We start from the raw sequence: 16,360 nt of genomic DNA, 5'->3' as shown, positions 1-16,360 counted from the left end.
GTCAGCCATGGAGCAGCTGAGTGCAACCCTGCTCCTTCCAACATCCCACATCCCACCCCTGCCCCTGTCTCAGGAAGACAGAGAAGTCTTGGGTAGGTCCAGAGGATGGCGTGAAGGTGGATTAAGAGGGCATGAAGGTGGATCAAAAGTATAGGACAGTAAATGAACAGAGCCGGTCGCAGATTCGAGACAAACAAAAGGAAATGGTTCTTCACACAAGAAGCCCCACAAGAATATTTGCATTGTTGGAAGGGAAAAAAAGAGAAGTAGTCCATGGAGGGCTACTGAGGATAATGAAACCATGTCTGGTTTGGGAAGACCCTGCATTAGAAATGATTCAAGGCTGAGAGATTACTCAGGAACACTATGCATATCCTGTTTTTACATCCTTCCCAAGGTGCCTATAGCTGTCCATCATCCTACAGAAGTGCTTTTTTTGTAACCTTTACCCTACGGCAAAGCTGTATCCCATAGACCAGACATTTCCTTATTTCAGTCTTTACCATTTCTACATCAGCAGCATCACTGGGATCACCCTCTTACAGCAACACAGCCCTAAAGTGCCACTGCAGAAGGCACCCACTGCCAAATCAACACGAGCACCCAGCCTCTGTCTTCCCATGTAACAAGCAAACACGTCTGGTTTTCTCTTCCTGAGTGAAGCCAATGATCCATAGCCTATTTTGGGGAGGGCAGGAAGGGGAGACATTTTGGGTATAAATAAACATCTCTGTAAATCCTCAGTTGCAAAGAAACCAATAAGACAGACTCATCAGGAAATACATTTCTCTGTGTTTCTGCAGACTTAATAAATCTTCTCTTTAGTACAATTGGTAACAAACAGTTTGGAAGAAAAAGATTTGATGACGTATCTTCTTTTCCAGGGGAAACCTGGCTTGCCAGGCCCTGTAGGGCTAGACGGTGTTCCTGGACTGCCTGGACCACGGGGAGAAAAGGTCATTACTCATACCAGGTGCTTGCAGGATCCATCATCCCGAGAGGGAGCTGAGAATAACTGAGACAAAGTAATGTCAGGATAGAATGACTGCAAATAAAGTGGAGGCATGTAGGGATTTTCCCCCATTCCCCTCCACTCCCTGCTCACATATGTTCAAGTTCATGCATGGTGGCATAGATGCTCCGTCTCCATCCAAGCCCTTGTATTCCTCTCAGTCTTCTTGCTTCCACCCAGTGGAAGGTCTCTGCAGTTCCTGCTGTCAGGAATGGTTTTTCCTCCCAAGCCCTGCATGCTTCCTGTCCCCTGGATGGGGCTGCTCCTCTGAATCCCCCATCCTGCTTCAAATAGTCACTGAAAATATCCATATACCCTTGTTTTCAATTCTCTCCTCCCAGTCATTGCTTGCACCTTGCCTGAGGTTACTGACTGGACATTTATCTTAGCTAAATGGCTACAGCGCACATTTCTGCCCTCCTCCTTTGCAGGATGGTTAAGACGAGAGCTTGGAAGCAGGTTGCAGTGTAGGATGTATGATGCTTTGCAATTCGGGGGTTCAGCTCTCCTGAGCACAATGCTGTACTTACCTTGCAGGGGATGGCAGGAACTGGCATTCCTGGCACTGCTGGCTCGAAGGGGGAAGAAGGAGAGCAGGTGGGTGGCCTTTCTGCAGTGACACCTCTGCTGAAGTCCCCTTGGAGGGCTCAGTGTCTCCAGAGTCTCCTCCAGGACCTCCCCTCTAGCTTCTCCTTGGTGGGTACAACCTGTGGTTTCAAAGGGACAAAGAAGGGAAGACTTGGGCTTTTAAAGCTTGAGTTTTCACTGTTTTTTGTGTGGTTTTTTGTTTTTTTTTTGGTTTTTTTTAGGGGGTGATGGGCCCTCCAGGAGTACCAGGTCCAAAGGTGGGTACTGAAACCCTGAACCTGAGTCACTGTGCTTGGTACTCAGGTGTCAAGGGATGCATCCAGCCCTAACCATCATCATGGGATGTAGAAACATTGACCCCTTCCTCAAAAGTAATGAAAAGGAATAATTCTGTGCATCAGCAGTCATTGACCTGTTGAAGTCATTGCTGTGGGATGTTGCGGAGACCAGGAATGGCAGTGAGAGGCACTGTCTCAATAATATAATAAATGCCATTTTTTGTGGCCAGTGAGAAGCTGCAGAACTGTAATAGCTGCTGTTAAATGTGTTTTGGGAGGAACATGAAATCTCATGCACCAGGGTTAATCCCAACTCTGATGGGATGAGGAGGGATGAAGATGTGAGGAGCAGATTGTCTCACATTTGCATTTTGGGCACCTTCCTCTGGACCACCAGGAAACTTTCTCCTGAGCTGGGAGAAAAGTCTCTAAATTCAGTTTTGAATGGCTTTTTGCATCTTCCTGAAGCATCCAGCTTCAGCTCACGCTGGAAGTTGACACTAGAGAAAAACTGCTGTCCAGCACACCAAATTTTCAGCAATTTTCAATCAGTTTTCATCTCAGAGGATCTGAATTTCCCTGGCACAGGAAGCACCAGGCATGGGCTTAAGTGGTACAAAAGCTATCTCAGGTTGGAACAGCTTTTGGAGGAGTAACCACGTAGGATTGGGTTGCATGGCTCTCTGCACATCCCCTTCTCCAGGTAACTCAGGTTACACTCTGAGCTACTGCTGATGGCCAAATGAATATGAGCCACTGATTTACTTCAGGTCTGATAAAGTCAAAAAAATGTCCATGTTGACCCCAAAATAAGTTATTGTCATACTTCCAGGAGAGGTAGAAAATAAAGGAAAAAAATAATTTTCAAGGAAATGTATATTTAGCCTGAAACAAAATATTTTGCTTTCCTTTGCAGTGGTCTTTTTTTTTTTTTTTTAACCTTCATAAAATGGAGATGGATCTTAAATTTGTGAGGCCTTTACAAGTGGTAACAGTCAGTTTGCTGCTTGTGTGTTGCTCTTTGTGAGAGCAAAGACCTCCCTGAATTGCACAGGCCTGAGAAACATGGGTCTGTCGCCAGGTATTTCAATGAGAAAGTGCAAATTTTGGCAGGGTGCTCACCAGTGGGGTAATCGGTTGGCCATACACTTATAAGCTCTTTCTGAGATGATATCAGAGGGTGCAGAAGGCAGCCACTGCTGCTCTCCTTCATCTAGGATTAACCAGGACCACCTGGGGGAGGAGAATCAATCGAGCCAAGGGTGTGCCTCCAAATGAATCAAATCAGAAGGAAGTTTTTCTAAATGAAGATTTTAATAAATACATAAATAAATAAACTTACATGTAAATATAGAAACTTGCTCCTGCTCAGCCTCTGAGCTAAGCTTGGACTTGTCCCTCCGCCCCAGACCTGCACGTTATCTGTGCTGTAAACTTCAGCTTTTCCAAGAATCTCATCTTGAGCTCTTGAGCTCCTTGGGAGGAAACAGTCTGATCAAGTTCAGGATAGTCCGGATATATACCTATAATTACATATGCTTATGTGTATTATATTATATAGTAAATGATCATGATATAACTATTTAGTATATAATAACTGTATATTATAATATGCATGCAATTTAGTATTAGGTATATTTAAAGTACAGATAATAGCATGCTTGATTATAAATGTCTTAATTATAAATATAAATTATAAATTGTAAATAATAGAGGTACTTAACATAATATACAATACATAAATACATGGACTATGTATGTAATTTATGCTATATCCCATATGTGATATATATATATAGACATATATATATATATATATGAAAATCTTCATTTTTCTTTAATTTTTTATTTGCTTTCCCCCTGGCTTTCACAACCTCCAGTGGAGGGAACATGCTCAGCGTGCTTTTCTGCAGCATGTGAGCTTTCAGGCTGACCCTGCTCTGCCAGCAGAGCCTCATCTTAACGAAAGCATCTTCTGTTTTCCAGGGTAACAAAGGGCAAGGTGGTGTTAAAGGGGAAAAGGTGAGACTGGCCAGCAATGGAGCACAGAGCAGGAGGGAAAACAGCCCCCTGGCTCCGTATTCAGGCTCAGAACAGAGCAGCTGAAATATCAGGTTGGGGATCCAGGGGGGGAATTTGAGGTCCCCCCAAAGGCTTCTTGCAGGCTGGATGTAGATGACCAGGCTATGTAGCTATGTGCCATGTAACCACAGGGTTCAGGAGCTTCTTGCTGCTGAAGGAGCCTTTGTGCATGTGATAGACCTTGCATCAGTGGGAAATATCCTGGGCAGTTTGCAACCAGCAAACACAACACGACAAACAACCCTTGATTGCTCTTTGCCAATCCATCCTGTGCATTGACAGATTTATTTTATTGAGCTTGATTTCAGTTTTGCTGCTTGAACAAGTGCTCCCCCAGCTGATTGTAAACTCAATGGTCAAAAGAGACTGTGGATTTTTTCCTAAGAATAGCTACGGTAGTGAAAAGGGGAAATAGCTGTCAGTCTTTCTCGAGTCATTGGCCTGGAGTGGATATATGGGCTGTATCCTGAGCCTCTTGTTTGACTGACCAGGCTGCAGCCCCTTTTGTAGGAGAGGAGTATGGATTCTGAGACAGGCACTGATAGTGGAAGGATGTCCAGGGTCTGGCAGTGATGGACCAGTCCTTGTTACCTCGAGGTTATATGCTTTATTAGGTCCCTAAGGTGCTGTAAGCACAGTGGGTATGCGTGCTTGCAGCTTCCAGCTCTGAGCAGAGTCCCAGGGCTGGATTAGACAAAGCACTGACCTGATCTGGTAACTCCCATAACCTTAAGGCTGTCTCCTGTCTCTTCGCTTTTCTCTTACAGGGACTCCCAGGACCTCCAGGGCCGAAGGGAGACCAAGTAAGTCAAACAGTGAAAGGGCATGTTTGACTAGCTCAGGAGAAGGTGTCCCAAATTTCTCCAGCTTGTACGGTGTGTGCAGCTCTTGCTGGTGCAGTCAAGTGTGCTTATGGGGGGGCCACACAGAGAAGAAACCAGCAGGGAGTCACTTGAGCATCCCTGAAAGCTCAGCATCTCATTTCTGGTTTTGTCTTTGGCTTCTAAACAGGGTTTTGAGCTGATTTAAGGAGGAGATTATTTTTTTCATTGTCCCAAGTTATTCATTTTATGTCATCTTGCTTTGCAGGGGAACCCAGGATTTCCAGGTGCTCCAGCTATGGGGGTAACTATGAGTGGATTACAGCCCTTCTTGTGCCATACAGCATCATCAACAGTGGTGCCAGTAGACCAAGGACCAACAGATGTGTCCCACTGAAGTGTGGGATGAACTAAGGGACTTTATCCCTGGCCCTCCAACCAACCTTGTCTTCTGCTCCCTTGCTCCACTTCTTGTATTCCCAGCCCTGTGCCACAGTTGCCCACTGGCTCCTCAGAGAAGCAGAAGGATAAAACCTCTCCCCTGCTCAAGCCCTGTGTTCTGGATTTGCCCCCTTGCTCATGCTGCTCTGGTTCCTGCTGAAGAGACACTACTGATGTCTCTTTTTTGATTATTTGCCTTGTTCTCAAGTGGAAACAGGTTCCTCGAGCATCCTTTTCATGTCCCTGCAAATGCTAGGGCAACTTTCAGGAGAAACCTGGGTGGTGGCCACCTCTGTGTGCTTCACAGCATTTCTGCAAGGGCTGTGGGAGCAGCTGGAAGTTGCACCAAGGGCTGAGACCCACCACCAGGACACGCCGATGAGTCCTGGAGGATGCTTGAATGAGCAAGGGCAACGTAGGTTTCTTTCTGAGCAAAACTGGCAGAATTGTTTTGGAAACACAGTATAGGAAGACAGCTCCGTAGTCCCAAAATTCAGCTCAGGGCTGCTCTGCAGAGTCATAGTGCAGTCATTAGCATTTATTTTTGTCCAAAGGTCAGTCGTTTGGACTTTAAGGTGTGTGTTAGCGAAGGCAACAGCAGATATCTGTCAACTACCCCTTGCTTATGAATGATCTTTCAGCCCTATCCCTGGAGCCAAAACCTACTGAGGTTGGTGGGATCCCTTCACAAGTTTCACTGGGCTTGGCATTTGTCTTGGAGCCCTTTCTGGTGTTTTATGACCCAGTGTAGGCAATGCACTTCCTATCCCATAACAAGGCTGAGATTCTCCTGCTCTGGAAGCAGTAGCGTGAATAGACCCTTCTTTGAAAGGCAGATCTTTTCCCAAATAAGAGAGTATTTCTGTGATTTCTTTTTATCCTCAGGTTTTGGGACCACCAGGCAAGAAAGGTGTGAGGGTAAGTCTATTAATTAGCACTGCTTGAGACGTAGATGAAACTTAGACTAAGAAAATTGAAGGCTGGACTATTTACTGCCTGAATCATGTATCCCTTGTGATGGGCTGGAGAGGAGAGGTTGGAAAATTAGCAACAGTCTTGCCCTGCAGATATTTCTTTTGCTTTTATTAACATTTTATACCTGTCATTCTCTTTCTAGCTCCAGTCTGTGGGGAAATTTGGTATTTCATGTGATAGTTTTAGAAGGTAGAGTTCGTGGAAGACTCGTCCCACTCACAGAAGCTAATTTCCAGCCAAGGGAGGCATTGACACAAAGTCAAAAAATAGCGGAGGCTGGAAGGGACTTCTGGAGGTCACCAGTCCCACCTCCTGCTCAAAACAGGGACAACTTCAAAACTGGGTCAGGTTCCTCAGGACCTTGTACTGAGCACCTCCAAGTGGAGAGTCCCCCACCGCCTGGGGCCCCTCACCTAGAGTTTGGCCTCCCCATGACTAGAGGAAATTGAATTTCTCAAATCAGGGAGATGTCTGAGACAGAGCTTTTCCCTGATTGATGTCCATATTCTACATCTGCTTTGTAGAGCAACACATATAGTTCACTTTTACAGTCTAGTCTTCATGGTGGTACATGGCCTGGAGTACGTTTTTGTTTTTTGTTTTTGTTTTTCTTTATTCTTTATAGTTTATTGTCAATCTGCAGAGAAATTAAAGATCTTCCTTATGCTTGTAAGGAGTATTTACTGCAGGGGAAACTCCTCTGGGCTTTTTGACTCCTGGCATTCATGAAATACCCTCCAGACCTCCCTCACCCCTTGGAGCTAATGAGTTCTGCCTGGGTATTTGTGCCACCTCCCTTCATTGGTCTTATCCTCCAGACCGCTTAATGTTGGTTAGCAAAAATTTCACTCTTCTTTTAGGCTGGCTGCAGTTAGGTAGTGACCTGGGACCTGATTTTTTGTGCTTGACACCACCATAAGAGCACACACAGCACCTTACAGTTGTGTGAAGTTACATACGACGCCAGCTGTGTGGCTGGAAGGGGTGTAACTGCTCTGATGGGTTTTGTACGGCAGAAGCCCAGGTACTACAAGGAAAGCTTCAATATAAACCCATGGATGGATGGATGGATGGATGGATGGATGGATTTCCCAAGGGAATAGTTTTCAGAGTGGGTTGAAATAGCAAAATACAGCTGTAGCCAAGCCACATGAACAGGGGTTGGCCTTCCTGCATGATATTACTTGCTTTTGGTATGTCTTTATACACAGGGAGATATTGGACCAACAGGGGCCCTGGGACCACGAGGAGACAAGGGAATACAAGGAGACAAAGGAGAGAAGGTAATGCACTTGCTCTTCTTAGCACATGCTTTGTGGGTGGAAGGGTTTATTCGCCGGTTGCCTTCCTGTGTCAGACACCCTGTGCTCTAAGCCAAGGGAAAACCTGTGCTCACATGGAGAAGTCAAAAGCTGCTTGCAAAGAAGTCTGTGAGAGACGAGGAGTTATCAGTGCTTGGCTCACCTGGCTGCCTGGGGTTGGTGAAAATTCTTGGGATCTGCTCTGGCCTTTCCTGCTAGCTTCAGACAGGGAGATTTACGAGCTTGGAAATTGCTCCTGGAAGACACTATATCTCCATTTGCATCCTGCCTAGCACCAAACACAGCACTAGCAACAAAATACCATCAGTTATAGCTGGGACAAGAAGCAGGCTGACCCTTGAGGGGCTGCAAAATAGTGGTGGGATGGTGACAGGTACCTATGGCTATGGCACAGGACATGCTGTGAAGAGCCGAGTGGGCTCACATCTCTGATCTGCAAAACCAGGACAGGGAAACTGAGGCACTCGCTGGCTTCACCAAATAGTGCTTTATGAAAATTAGCATCTCCTAGAGGTGGCAAGCAGTGTGGTGAGGAGGCAGAGGGATGTGGCAAGATAGGGAACATGGAGCCAGAGAGGAAAAGCTCTTCGGTGTTGCAGCGAGACATGCATCGGCTTTGTTTGTTTTTTGCAGGGAAGCCCAGGTTTTGGCATTCCTGGTCAGCCTGGGCTGAAGGGAGACCCGGGGGACAGGGTAAGTGGGGCAACACATGGGGTGTGGAAAGGGGGGGCTAACAGACACACTGGGAGGTTCAGAGGCAATATCTCAGTCACTGCCACAGGGGTCTTTGCACCCGACTGTGGAAGACAATGCTAAGGGGGTCTCCTCCAAAATGCAGACAGAAGATCGCTCCTAAATCTGCAGTAAAGCTCAGGAAGTCAAAGCTCAGCTGGTGATGCTGCAAGGAACAGAGCCAAGGAAGCCCCGTTCCCAATTGAAAACAAACCTGAGCTTTATCTTCCTGACTTTTGTGTTTAAGGCACTCCCGTGTGTGTTCACTGATGCCTAGTAAGGGTTAATGTCTTCACATTTCCTCCTGTGAAGGTATTAATTGTCTCTTTCACTTTAATCCAGTTAAAACTTGCAAAAACTAGCAAATTTGAGATCCCCACCCCTCTGTCAAAGTCATTCATGGAATTAATGATTTCAGAAATGATGAAGACATGTATCTAGACAATGCGTGCTTGTAGCAGCCCCTCTTAGGACCAGATATTTTCCCCTTCTCTGCATCATACTAGGCTGTTTCAGCTGCTACCGCCTGCAAAGGGCAGCATTGCAGCACTGGGTCTGATGTTTACACCCTTTAGATAACACAGAGGACCCTCATCTGAAAATTTCCTACCTCTGTCCTTCTTGTCATGTGACTAACGGTCTATATTTCTGCAGGGAAATGTAGGTTTGTCTGGGAAACCAGGTCAAAAGGTGAGTATTTGATGCAGTGACTGCAACATGTAAAGCACCATCTCATGACTGATGTCTGTGTCACCCAAAGCAACTTGAGTCAGCGCGGTTTTATCTTTGCCGTGGGGCGAGTGTCAAAATTTTGGGAGTGTTCAGAAGCTGAAAGGTCTGAGCAGGTCCTGCTTTTCTGGAGTCTCCACGTGACACACAGGGCCCTGAACAGAGAAACACTGAAAAAATGCAAGAAGTGAGGCCTCAAAAATTCTGCAAACCCTGTCTTGTAGGAGTCCTCCTAGCAAAGCCTCAAAACTGGTCAAGAGAGGTGTGGAAACCATCCCAACGTGGTGTTTGTTCGGAGAACCTGAGCCTCACAGCACTGGTCCCCAGGGGCTGCACTTATGGACCAGCCCAGCTAAGCATATACACTGAACACAGCCTTTCCTAGAGCAGGGCAGATGCTCTGAGCCCAGACTTCAGCCAGGAAGCAATTGCATGGCCACGGTGCCTGGCATGCTCTTAGGGACTGCCCCGCAATGTCTTAAATGTAAGGACTACGAAATACAGAAGAGAAACGTAACAACTGCCTTGTTTTCTTTAGGGGGAAATAGGTCTGAAGGGAGAGAAGGGTGAACCAGGAGTACCTGGGAAACCAGGCGAGACCGGACTAAGAGGTAAAGATGTAAGTAGAAGCTCACAATCCAGGCAGACGGTCGTGCTGAACCCCTTGATCACTCAGTGCCAAGCTCTCAACCCCACGTTACACCCTTGCAGCAGAAAGTAGGAACAAATGACGAGGTGGGACCAGTCTGAAACAAACATCCTATATAGGACTGGATGGGGAAGTAACAGTGGTCAACGAGACAAGTCCAGGCAAATGGCCTCTAATTAGCCATGATGACTTGCTGATCAAGGGATCCACCCTCCTGCTTGCTCTGTCCTTTCACAGCAAATGAGAAGGTAGATCCCACTGGGGTGTGCTTCAGGCTAGGTTTTGGGGTGAGGTCTCTTCACCCTTGATCAGGGTTGTGCAAGTGCCTGGCAAAGTGGTGTTTATGTTACACTGTATGGATGCAGCATACTTTTTTACCTCTTATTCAACACTGTGCTTTTTTGTTGTTGTTTTGGTCTGGTTTGTGTTGGGTTGTTTGTTTTTTTTTTTTGCAATTGAGCCTCTCTGCTATGCAGGCACTAGCATGGTGTGCAGTCACACCAGCCCTGAAGGGCTTGATTTGGTTTTTAGGGTACAGTAGCTCCCTCTTACAATCAAAGTGGCTCTTCCCAAGAGCTTCACAACTGGCTTCAGATAAAACTTCTCCTACCAGCAGTCAGTGAAGACTTTTCTTCAGTTCAAAGGGCTGAGCTGATCCCTGAGCATCAGGTGGAATAGGATCAACAAGAGGAGGCTTAAATAAAAAAAGCAGGTGTGTTTCTGATCCCAAAGCACTGCTGCACAATCCCCCTGACTTCAGAGTCACCGGTGATTTCAGAATCAGGCCAAGGGCTCTTAGCCTGAGCAGGAAATTAGGGTAAAACAGCTTGCTGCAAGACAAAATGTAACCTTGCATTTTTGCACTGTGTTCTAGGGAGAACCAGGGAAGAAAGGCACCTCCGGGACCAAGGTAACAGAAACTTTTAGTGCCCTCAGACCTCAGGCAAAGCACTGCATGAGTTGGTTAAAAAGAATCTGCAACACCAGTCCCTTTGTTTTGAAGCTGACTCCTGCTCATTTTATTACCTGTTGCCTCGTCCTTGGGTTAGATGAGACTATGAAGAATCCTCTGCATCTTTCCCACGGCTTCTCTTTCTTTTATTTCAGCTTTGGTTTCATCTTCCGAAGCCAAAGACTGAAAAACAAAAGCCAAAAAAGAATCAACATGTGTTTTCTTTGGGAGATAGTTCTTTATGCTGTGCAGCAGAAAACAGGTTGTAACAAATCATAGTAGGGTTTGGTGGAAATAACCCAGTTTCCCCCGTAAGTATGAACAGGCTGTTGTCACCATCAATCCTGTTTATTCCAGCTCTAGGGCTGCTCTGAAACATCGCCCCTACTCAACAGCTGATATTTCACATCACCATAAGCCTGGCTTTGTACCAACTTTCCAGGCATTAAGCAATGCCAAAGAGGTGCCCTTATCTGCTCTTAGGACCACTGGAATAGTAGCTGACTTGTTTCTCTCCCTTTAAACTGGTTCCTCCAGGTGTAAATGGAGTAACATTAGTATCACCAAGGAAGGTTCAATGCAACTGAAGAGGCTTTTTAAAGCTCCTGCTCCTCTTTTTTTAGGGAGAAGCTGGTGCCCCTGGAGAACCAGGAGAAAGAGGAATGAGGGTAATAACTGTAATTATTAAGATTTTCTGCCCAGCTGAGTTTTCTGCTCTGCTACCACCTGGGCCCCCTGATCTGTCCAGGAGGAAAGGAGTTCCTTCTCCAGCCCAGGAAGAATCCCCACTTAGAAGTTCCCACATGCAACTATTTATTCCCTGAGTGAAAAATCCTGGGGGGAAGCATTTTTCTTGTTTGCTTTACTTTATGAAACTGCTGGACAGGCTCTATTTCTGATCGATTGCTTCTCCGAATCCTTTCTTGTAGGGTCCACTTGGATTCCCAGGACGACCTGGAGAGCAGGGCATAAAAGGCGACACAGGACAACCTGGAAAGGACGTAAGGAATGCCCAAAGGAGCAGCTGAGAGAGGGAGAGCTTAGGATAGTGCAAGACAGAACTATATTTTTTCTGCCTTACAGTATGCAAGGCACAGAAATCTCCCTCCCTCTCTCCTGGGGAGGGATCTCCTCTTCAAAGGGAGGATTAGGACTGTTTCTCCCTTCTTGTTTGACTAGCTGGAGCACAAGTTAAATAGCAGGACTGTGCAGCAGGGGGTGCTGAGCATGCAAACCTTCCCCAGCCCCACGCTGCTGAAAACACAATGCTCAGCCCTGTCTCAGTCTGGTGAGGAGGGAAGGGAAAGGATGCGCTTGTGTTCTGTCTGATCTCCCTCTAATAGCTTAGGAAAACACTGGCTGGCATAAGCTACATTTGTCAGAGGGACAGAGGTCTCAAAGGCACAGCATTTCTACAAACTTTGGTAAAATGAGCATCTGGCTGGGGGAGAGAAAGTCCCTAACGAGCCTACCCACTGGGGAAGAGGCTAATAACCTCACCTCTTATTAAATCTCAGAGAGCCCCTCTGCAGGAGTGATGTTGAATTCCAGTTCTCATTATCTCAGTTGCTCTAGGAAGGGCTTGTTAGTCCACAGGATGCTGAGCTAGCAAAAAGATGCTGAGCCCCCCTCCCCTCCCAAGGCTTCTTCTCATTCTGCCTCTCTCTCCCCCTCCTAGGGAATCACTGGAGAGAAGGGAGACAAGGGCGATTCTGTAGGTTTGCACATTCCCGTTTATAACCTTGCATGAAAGAATCTGTTTGGAGGCCGAAATGCTGAATTGCACCACTCACTTTTTTGGGGGGGTGGGGGGTACGGGGGTGTTTTATCTCCCTAGGGTAAGCCTGGTCTGCCTGGGACTCCTGGAAGCATTGTGAGTAATGCCTTCTTCTACTGACTTCCACATTTGGTCAGGAAAGGGATATGTCGAGATTTATCATGAATCCTGGGTACCAGGGGGGACACACTGCCAGAAATTATTGCTTTCAGCAGTGTGTGCTGTACAGATGATTTCCCTCCTAGCCTTATCAAAGCAGCACCCTGAATCTCTGATCTGTGGGCACAAAAATGCTACACTGGCTCCCCGTTGGTTTGAGACCAGACATAAGGGGATCACATTGCTGGTTAATTTCAGAGAAAGGTGCTGGCTCGGTGCCCATGGGTAAGGGCTACCTGGGATAAAAGGCACCTGGAGGTGAGAGCTCGCATCAAAGACGTCTTCCTTCACCACGTTTCTTCCATTTTTTGTAGGTGTCTTCTCTGGAAAACACCATGACCCTGAAAGGCGAAAAGGTAAAGTCTCCTTCTTGCTGAAGAAGCTTTGTCTTGAAGTTGGATATGTGATTATTTCATGTATGTCATATTTTCTGTAGCTTCGTTACTTTTATAAGTCAAAGTCTGCAAACACAGCCTGAAACTTGCAAGTTCCTTAAGCAAATTCTTGCTGTTCCCGCCCCCAACAGCAAAGCTGCTCCAAACTCCATGTAGCACTGTTGGTGATGCCAGGGCAAGGTGAGCTGCAGTTCTTCCCAGTCCTCTTGTGTTTTCAGGGAAAACAAGAGTGAACATTTCAGCCCAGAAATTAGAAAGATCCAGTCAGACGCTGAAGTTTTCTGCCAGCACAATAGTTTTGCTGAAAGGCAATAAGATGACTTGGATGCTGCTACTCCAGTAGTTTGTCCAGCACAAGTCTATTGCTATTACAGAAGCTCCCTTGCTGTAGCAATAGCTCTGTCTGGGAGGGATTGAAGGAGCTTTTACCCAGCACCAGTGCTGGGAGGGATCACGGTGGCATGGATCCAGCCCAGAGGCATCAGCGTTAGGATGCAGCAGAGCTGGAGTCATTCCATCCTTTCATCAGCCCTCTGAAAAAGATCGCTGAAAATATCACCCAGCCCCTCATGACTTCGTGCCAATCTGCCTAAATTCTATCTGCGGAATGCCCAAATAGTGATCAAGAGCAAAGCAGCTCCTTACCCTCTCCTGCCCCACTTATTATGGTCTGTTTACACCATAGACCAAGCAAATGGCAAAGCTGCCTGCAAAGCATAGTGCCACGTGCAGCCCCAGGTCCTACCCACTGCAGGAACAGAGGTGGGGTCATGGAGCAATTTGAGTAATCAAAAAGCCCAATATGATGAAAAATGTATCTAATGCATTTAAATCCCTCAGTTTAATGAAGTTTGTGAGATGGTCATTTATTTTATGCACCATGCAGCTGGGGTCAGGAGAGGAGATGAGGCAGCCAGGGGGGAGGCAGGGCAGCCACAGCATTGATTTCTGCCAAATTTCGATGTCTGCCAGATTTCACTGAGAGGAAAGGCTTGTTCAGAGAGAGGCAGAGTGTTTATCTAGATGGCTGCTTTGTAGGCAGGTCTGGGCTTTCCAGTTCACCCTCAGGACTCGGTCACAGGCAAAGACTGGGAGAACAAGAGCCACAGGCAGTGTCATCATAGGTCTGTCCCCTCCCCAAACCCTACATAAGATATCCAGATTTTGCTTCATCGGCCAAGCTGTGATGGCAAAGAAATCCAGGTGAATTTTAGTTTGTGAGGAGGAGTAATACTGTTTTATTAGCCCAAGTAGGTATGAGGGGAAAAGAATAAACAGAAAAGCTCTCAGGAATGAGAAACCTTCTTAAGGACTTAGGTAGCATATTTCAAGTGAAGAGCAGAGTTGCTCCAGATTTACCTTAATTACGTGAATTAATAAGATAGTTACAAGAAAAGGCTGGCTGGTTCATGTGGAAAAGACGGGGATGTTGTTAGAATGAGGCCAGCACAGGCCAGTAGGTGGGAAACGCCATAAAGCATGATGAAACCACTCTGAATTTTAGAGGGGACGAAGAACTAACGTGTTCCTGCTGGCTTGCAGGGGGATCGCGGGAAGGATGGTTTGAAAGGTGAAAGAGGACCTCCAGGCCCAAAGGTAGGTGCTCGAATGTGTGGAGGCATCTTTGTGTTGGGCTGGCCAGAGGGGAAGAGCACCTATCTCAGATCTCTTCTTACCCCAAAAAAAGTTGTGTTTCTCAAAGCAGGTGTTATGAGCTGGGCTCGTAAACTTGTGGTAACAGTGATGTAAGCCCTACAACTCCATTTAGTATATATATGACATTTAGGAAGGAAGATGTTATTCAGGAGCTGGATGGGATACGTTTCTAAAATGCTTGGGGTATTTGCTTTCTTTCCTCCCCTCCTGCAACTTGAAGATCACATCAGAAAGGAATGGAAAGAGAAAAGGCTTCTGCCACAACACGCAGAGATCTTAAGAGGTGGGACCAACTGCTCCACTAATGAAGAGGAAAATGGTGCAGAAAGAAACATTAGTGAGTGCAGGTAGATGTCCTGACGTACCCAGTTTATCCAGCATGTCCCCACGAAGTGGCTCCTTTGCCCCAGCACGCCTTGGCATGGAGATGCAGCACCACTGGGGCCTTCCTGACGCCCTTCATTCCACCGGAATCTGTCAGTGCAGAAAGCAGATTTCAGTGAAATGAAGCCCGTCAGAGAGGCAGGTCAGCCCCTGGTCCCATCAGATGCTCCTTGCCCCGCCACGGGACTTCCCAAGCTGTTGCAGCTCATCCAGCAGGTCATCCATGGCAGTGGCTCATGATAACTCACCTGGAGACCCACATCATGCTGGTCAAGGAGAGACGGAAAACCCATCCCTGCGACTTAAACCCATCAGAGATATTTGACCCAGACTGTGCGTGGTGGTGTGGAGGGCCACCAGGACCACAGCCACCCCCAGAAGGGACCGCCGTCCCCGGGAGCACCTTGGCCACCCCCTGCCTTGCTGCCACCACCACAGGACTTCCAGCCATGGCAGTGGCAGCACCGGTGGCATTGAGGGGCCACCTGCACTTTGTTTTTCACGCATTGTGCATAGCTGAGAAATGGAGGAGTGGATTCAGTCTGTGGCAAGGAGGATTGCCTCCAGAGCAATGGGTCACCCTCTGGTTGCATTTATACGTGCCAAGTGGAAACGCAGGAGCTTGTTAAATATTTTTTTTCAGTGGGCATTGCACAAGTAGATCAGTTTTCTGGTCTCTCTCCCTCCCTTCACTGCAGAATTGCATAGCCCAGGCCTGATTGTTCTTACTAACTTGGAGCAAACCACATCCCCCCATACAGGGATGGTGCAAAGCTCCAGTCCAAACTCCTCTTTGGTGATGACTCAAGTCAAGCTGTGGTCCAGCCCGACCCTAAAAACACAGACATTGGCTGAGTCTGGTAGAGGAGCAAAGGAGTCCATGCAACAGTGTGGGATTCAAACCCCTCTGTGAGCCAACAGAGATTTGTCTGGCGTCATGGAGCCGGATGGTGGCAGACTTCTGCCCATTCTTGGTGCTCGTTGGAATGACTTAATTATTTGTTGTTGTTTGTTTGAAGGGAGAGCCCGGTCCACCAGGAAAAGGAGTGGAAATGAAGGTAAAGAAAAAAAAATTTAGAGTATATTAATGTTAGCAACACCTCCCTCTCTGCATGGGGTTGGGATGTCAGAGGGGAGGGACCCTGTGCATGCCTCCAGGCTTAGCCATTGCCACCTGTGTGGCCACCTTTTCAGGCTGGAAAGGGGAGAAAAGATATCACCGTGCTCAGTCCTTTGGGAAATGCCATTTGCTCCTCTCCCTGCTGTGTTTCCCAGGGCACTGGAGTCAGGCTGCTGCTCAGCAGGGGGCGTTTATTCTGCTCTTTGGGTCTGGGCTTTAGGCATGTCCTTATCTTTCTTTCTTCTGGCAGGATCTGGAGAGACTTTTTGAAGAAAATGGTATTAAGGT

The 16,360-nt window shown here is 47.0% G+C and overlaps 1 protein-coding gene across 1 annotated transcript in view; it reads left to right on the top strand.

The window, feature by feature from the left end:
- The window catches only part of LOC308188614 (uncharacterized protein), a 113,208-nt gene that overhangs the window by 49,263 nt on the left and 47,585 nt on the right, over window positions 1-16,360 (top strand). The window contains exons 35-54 of the mRNA XM_080577820.1: window positions 885-956; window positions 1,550-1,708; window positions 1,822-1,857; window positions 3,865-3,900; window positions 4,728-4,763; window positions 5,050-5,085; window positions 6,108-6,140; window positions 7,409-7,480; window positions 8,153-8,212; window positions 8,906-8,941; window positions 9,519-9,599; window positions 10,504-10,539; window positions 11,205-11,249; window positions 11,511-11,582; window positions 12,260-12,295; window positions 12,419-12,454; window positions 12,832-12,873; window positions 14,455-14,508; window positions 15,972-16,010; window positions 16,323-16,358. Coding sequence (XP_080433946.1) covers window positions 885-956; window positions 1,550-1,708; window positions 1,822-1,857; window positions 3,865-3,900; window positions 4,728-4,763; window positions 5,050-5,085; window positions 6,108-6,140; window positions 7,409-7,480; window positions 8,153-8,212; window positions 8,906-8,941; window positions 9,519-9,599; window positions 10,504-10,539; window positions 11,205-11,249; window positions 11,511-11,582; window positions 12,260-12,295; window positions 12,419-12,454; window positions 12,832-12,873; window positions 14,455-14,508; window positions 15,972-16,010; window positions 16,323-16,358 — 1,053 coding nt within the window. The remainder of the gene's footprint in view (window positions 1-884; window positions 957-1,549; window positions 1,709-1,821; window positions 1,858-3,864; window positions 3,901-4,727; window positions 4,764-5,049; window positions 5,086-6,107; window positions 6,141-7,408; window positions 7,481-8,152; window positions 8,213-8,905; window positions 8,942-9,518; window positions 9,600-10,503; window positions 10,540-11,204; window positions 11,250-11,510; window positions 11,583-12,259; window positions 12,296-12,418; window positions 12,455-12,831; window positions 12,874-14,454; window positions 14,509-15,971; window positions 16,011-16,322; window positions 16,359-16,360) is intronic.

The sequence above is a fragment of the Anser brachyrhynchus genome (genome assembly GCF_964034855.1).
Source record: "Anser brachyrhynchus genome assembly, chromosome: 1".
Taxonomy (NCBI): Eukaryota; Metazoa; Chordata; class Aves; order Anseriformes; family Anatidae; genus Anser; species Anser brachyrhynchus.
This window is presented reverse-complemented; position numbering and strand designations above follow the sequence as displayed.